Source organism: Alligator sinensis, unplaced genomic scaffold, assembly GCF_000455745.1.
Source record: "Alligator sinensis unplaced genomic scaffold, ASM45574v1 scaffold876_1, whole genome shotgun sequence".
Classification (NCBI taxonomy): Eukaryota; Metazoa; Chordata; order Crocodylia; family Alligatoridae; genus Alligator; species Alligator sinensis.
Genome location: NW_005841938.1, coordinates 811643 through 817642, shown reverse-complemented (window position 1 = coordinate 817642; position 6000 = coordinate 811643). Strand labels below are relative to the sequence as shown.

At 44.4% G+C, this 6000-nt stretch overlaps 1 protein-coding gene across 1 annotated transcript in view; it reads right to left on the bottom strand.

Annotated features, from left to right (window-relative positions):
- LOC102382057 (canalicular multispecific organic anion transporter 2) overlaps positions 1-6000 on the bottom strand; it is a 361044-nt gene that overhangs the window by 119039 nt on the left and 236005 nt on the right. Inside the window, exon 27 of the mRNA XM_014518064.2 lies at positions 3235-3285. Coding sequence (XP_014373550.1) covers positions 3235-3285 — 51 coding nt within the window. The remainder of the gene's footprint in view (positions 1-3234; positions 3286-6000) is intronic.

Below are 6000 nucleotides of genomic sequence, written 5' to 3'. Positions count from 1 at the left end.
CGGCCCCCGCCCCGCTCTCCCCCCCAGCCACGAAAATGGCACGGTTAGAATTTAGCAAGGGATTCTGTTTGTGGTACGGCAGCCAGAATACCATCAAAGCCCCTGACTACTAACTGCATTGCTCTGTGGCTACAAAATGTATTCGGACACTTGAGGGAGAAAGCATTCATCCAAACGCTGCCATTTTTCCATAGTCACTTTTCGGAGCAGAACTGCACTGGGCGACACAGTCAGCGGTAGGTGGAATTCAAAGAGAGGCAAGAATTCCAGCGGGACCCCTGTTCTATGGCAGGAGGATGCATTTCTTAGGGACAGAGGAGTATAGGTTGGGGCCTGGACACCTGGAAAAAAAAAGAGCTTTGAGCCAAATCAGCAGCTGGATTTACAAACTGTATGAAGACTGTTACTCGGTTAAAAATATTTTGCACTGAAGGAACGTCCACATTTAAACACATTGCTTTGTTCTCCTTTTAGGGCACTGGATGGCACTTTTCAAGCAAAATGGAAAGCGATACGTTATTCCCACTGAGAAGTGTCAGCTGTGATCGGACGGAGGTGCAAAATAAATCTCAACTCAACACTGAGAAACAGTGCACAGGCACACACTACTCCATCTCAACTTCACATAAAAGTACAGGAAGCCCTTTGTAAAATGCAAAGACACATGGAAGGTCTTGGTTCTCAAATTCAGATTTCTCATCAAGCTCCCGCAGGTTTGCATCAATATTGATTCCCTAGCATCACACCTGGTTAGGCTCTGAAAGGCATCTTTCTATCCTTTCATTCTGATGACTGAAGAGCAGCATGGCATATTCAATAATGCTGGTTCCAAATAAAAGACAACAAAAGGAAACACAAAGCACAGGTCTGACAATCACACACTTTTAAAGGCAAACTGTATGGCTCTTTCTGAGTCTGCATTGGATAATGGCTGGTTTTGGAATGAGATCAGCGTATTAAAAAAACCAAATAAAAATGTCTTAGATATAGCTGTGGGTGACCAGAAAAGGAGTCGGATGCAGTGAAGATGCTTAAAACCAAAAATAAAACCAAAAGAAAAGGTCACCAAAGGACTCGACTCCCTTATTCCTCCCTCAGGCCGTGGTATCCAATTGAGGCGTGGAGGATGGGTCTGCTAACGATAACTGGGAGGATGGATGCAAGGAAATAAAACTACAAAAAACAGCCAGGCTAAGGAGATTCAGGATTCAGTAAAGCATGTTGGGGCTCTCTCTCAGCCGGGACTTTCTCAAAACCTCTGCTTACCTAAGTGCCTGAACTGTTTCTCTGCAATGAATGAAAGGCCAGTGGGCTTCCTCTTGCAGACTGTACTCCAGCAACACTCCCTCTCACTTCCCAAGGGAAGTTTGTCTGACTGAGTGCAGCGGGATGAGGACTTACCATTTCAAGTGGTGAGGAAAGTTATGGGCACAGTTATGCAAATGCACCTTTTCCACTGAAACTATCAATACAGTTATTTCATCCTTAACAAATCTTGACTTAGGCTAAAAGTCTTCCTTACAGTATGACTCAAGCAAAATAACTTGCCGGATCAAAACTTATTCTGCAAATGAAACAAATAGAGAAGGAAAAGACTTGCAGCCTGAAAGCACCATTCTGGTGAATGAATGAGTGAATGGATGAATGGACCGGGGTGGGGGGAGGTGGGGGAGAGAGGGGACGTGAATAAGCAGACAGGTTCGGGTGCAACTAGGAACTCAGCTATAGGAGCAGAAGCTTGCCTTTTCTTTCCTGGGGAAGGTGCATTTTTTTTGTTTCACTGGATTGAAAAGAGCAGTCTGATGTATTAGGAGGTGTCAACCGTTCAAGAGAAACGTAAAAATTCTACTAAAGACAAGGCTGCGAAGGTGAACAGAGCTAACTAGAAATCAGGAAAACAGTTAAAAAAATTTTTTTTTCATTGAAATGTGAACTTTTGGCAATAGATTTCAACAACATTTGAAAAAAAAATGACTAGCCATAGTGGGGAAAAGGGGCTACCTTAACATCGGGGTCTCTGCTCCCAATGGAGTCAATGGACAACCTTCCCCTGATTCCCTAGGGCCTCGTATCTAGTCTGCATAGAAATGAGAACCTGGCGGCACTTGCTCTTACTGGCTTATTGACAGGGATGTCAAGCCCTCCTTGCCAAAGCATGCTCAGACCAATCTGAGGGCCATCTATGAGGCCATTTAACGGGAGGTGCCGATGTACATAGTGTCAGGTTGAGTAAGTGACCTCTGCATAAGCTACTCCTAAAGCTGTGCTGTGCTGGATAGAGGGGAAGGTTTGGGAGCCCCTTCAGGGAATATGCCTACCTTCTCAAGGGACCACTGGTGTTCACACAGAGCATTCAGCCAGTCTGAAAAACCTTGTACCCTCCACAGGAAGCTCTGAGCATGATGGTAATAATCCCTTCATCTTATCTAGCTGGCCCTGGTGGAGCTGGGCATTAGAGGGTTCTTGTGAGCTAACCACATGGACCCTAAGTTCCCCCTAAAGCAGGGGCAGGCAATTATTTCAAGTGGAGGGCCGCTTACTGAGTTTTGACAAGCCATCAAGGGCTGCATGACAGGCAGCCAGGGGCAGATGCATATTAATTTTCTAAATTTTTTAGGGACCCCGCAGGCCGGATAGAATGGGCTGGTGGGCCGCATCTGGCCCGCCGGCTGCATTTTGCCCACCCCTCTCCTAAAGCTTTGCGCTACTACTTTGCATGGGAATCTCATCCTGATTTAACTGCTCTGGCTTCTTTAAGCTAGATGCCATAAAGCTGAGACTGCAGAAATAACCTACTCTTGCCAAAACGTGCGACTTGCAGAGGCACTGCTGCAGAAGCCCCAGGAGCTCCCAAAGTTTCTGGTCAGGAAGTTAGCATGGACCCTATTCAAAATCCAGTCATTATTCTCCAAAATTTAAAAAAAAGAAAACAAAAACAAACAAAGAAGGGAAAAAAGAAAGGTTGACAGTGTTTTAATGAAAATCAGAAAAATGAGAAAAAATAGAGGGGGGGAAAAAAAATATGATGAAGGTGCAAATTAAGGATTTGCAAGTGTTGGTCCCGAGTCAGGCCAGGAGACCTGCCAGCTCAAAAGATATACGTGTGCCATGAAGTGAGCAAACGAGACTTGCACCACACACAGTTTAGTGGGATGCCTCACAGAAGCATTGGCCAGCCGTTAGTTACACAGCACCGCCATTCAAGTGAGACGCGACGTTAAGACTTCCCAGTACCTTGCACTGCACTGGCTGAGCTCTCCATTATTACATCATCCAGCATTAGATCTAAAAGAATGAAATGATATTAATCATCCAGCAGGACACGCAACAAGATTTTCATTCCCCTTCAGCAGTTTCTACATTTCTCTATTCCACTAGTCAGCTCGGCACCGGTTCTGGCGCGGGCACACCTTGCAACATATGCACCTGGCTATCCTTCCGGGGGCTAGAATCGGGTATTCGATCCCCACCCATTCCAAACCAGTAGGATTAAATGGAGGGCCAGAACCTCTTCCAGTTTATACCAGTGCAACCCCAGTGGGAATCAGTAAGATTGCATTGATTTAAATGACAGGAGTTTTCCATGGGTGAAATTCACCCTAGCACAAGGCCTGTGCACCTCTTGGCCCCCAAAACAGGGTTTGAGTGAGCCGTCTACATGGGAAGGGATTTCACTGGGGCAGAGGCAGCGCGCTGTCCATGTTGCTCAGATGGATGCCGTATTTGCCTTGTAATCACTGTGTTGTTAGGCCCCCATGGCTTTGAGATGAAGTGCAGGTACTAATATGTAAATAGGCTCTGATTAAAAATGGTCACGTGGTCAGTTAAGCACCCATGGCTGCCTAGGAAAAAAAAAATCATAAATCAAATTTGGCACTTAGTGACTGGCTGCTACAGAATTTCCCTCCTGCAGGGAACAGCAGACTTGAGGCCTTAATCTGGAAATGGTGTGCTGGTTACAATCACATAATTAAATGCAAGGCAATGACGGCTATTTGTCATTGAGTGCAAAAGCCAATCAAAAACAACATTTTTTCTGAGCGGGAATTGAGAAAAATCTCTGTTCCAAAACGCTTGGGAGGGGCTCGTGTCCTTCTTCAACAAAGCCTCGCCGAGTGTTTGGTCTTCAGCAATATCTGTTCCTCCCTGGTTTATTGCTTCTTTAATTAACACTTGACAGAGCTGAACGCAAAGAGCCACATGTCTAATGATATCTTGGGATTCTCTCCCACCAGGAAACTGCCCGTCCTCATGTCTTCCACCCATTTGGTTTCTTTTAGTATTATAAATAAGATTATTAATGATCTCAACCTTCCTTTTGGCCTAAGGAAATTTTAAAACATATGCTTTCCAAGACCATTTTTAATCAGGGACATTTGCATGCAATATGTAACTGCATTTTCCAAAGAATCTGAACTCAGTCAGCAACTGTGTTTGGGAACTCGAAGTAACCTAAGCTGCTTTCTAGGCAAATTATTTGGAGGAAAATTAGCCTCCACCGCAGCAGCTGTACCCCATTTATTTGAGGCTCAGCAGTAAGGTCCACCAATATGGGTTTTATTAAACAGGTCTCCACCATGAGGGCAACTCCACAGTACTGACAATCTTGTAAGACTTAGGAAGGATTTGAGGCAATGTCTCTTCTTGGGTAGACCCAATGGTTTGAGTAGGAATTACGGATGCCATACTGCGCCCACAATATTCCCTCCCTAGGCCCAGCTCCTGCAGTGAAATCAATGCAGATACGGGAATGGGATTGTACCCAGGCAGCTCTGACTGTAAGCCTGGGGTCTTGGGCTTACTTTGGGAAGGCAGCGCGCACGGGAAAACACGAGTGCACATCGTGTGTCAAGTCCTACTGATTTCAGGGGGATCAAGTATATGCTTTAATGTGCTAAAGTGCTGGACTGAAAAGGGATGGATCTGCATGCTCAAGTGCTTTCTGATTGGAGGCTTCAGTCAGTTGTACATTTGTGCTGCGGTCATATACTTAACCTCATCACACCGTTTATAAACCATTCAGACCGTTAAAAGAAAGAAAAGCAAACACTTAATATTACTGGCTTTCAGAACAAACGCCCAGAGACAGACGCTTCAACAGTACCGATGTCTGCCCAAGATAGAGAAGAAATGTGAAAAGAGAAATGGAGACTAGCAGCAAGGAGACTGAATGACGAGGGTAACAGGAGCGAGACCATGAAGAACACAGGTATTTGACAAGGTTCAACCAGAATAGAAAGCATGCAAGATGGAGAAGAGTACCTCTGACCTGTGACCTCTGACCTGAATGGCTTTACCTGCTTTTTTAACCGAACAAAAACTCAAGTAAAAAGAAAAAGATCAGTCTTTTGAGATTTGTGACAGAGTGCATAGGCCTCATTTGCTCTCATCAATATAGCAAAACTAGGGCTTAAAATGTTTTAAGAGGGCTGCAAGTTTCTACGTCAAGCTCTGTTATTTGATTCAATTCACATCAATGATGTTTTGTCTGGTTAATTTATCTTCTTGAACTTTGGGGGTTTTGTTTTGTTTTTTTAATCTGTATTTCTCAAGCAAGTGCAATACTATGTACCTATAAGGGTGTTTTTTTTAAGCGTTTCTAGAATGGGACAGCTCCGTTACTTTATTACATCCTTGAATAGCACTGGCGCTACTTTGCCAATAAATAAACCTACTTGATAAATGGGACAGGTAATGTCGCTCTGGCATTACAAGGCTGTAATAAACCAAATAGTGAATCCAGTTATCAGCAACAGTGCTCGAGACATGGAAGATTGATGGCACGGTCTGGCACTGTTGATCTTTGCAGCTGTCACTATTTGTGTAGTACTAAGCTTCTGCTATCGAAGAAGCTATGGATCTGCTTTATTTCTTAAATAACCTCCTGCAGAAAGGTTGTTGCAAATCATGCAGCCACTAAAAAAAAAGTTTCCAGGGCTCCTTGCTCAGCCTACAATGGCACTATTTCCTTCATGCAGATTTTGTAGCTGGACATGCTTT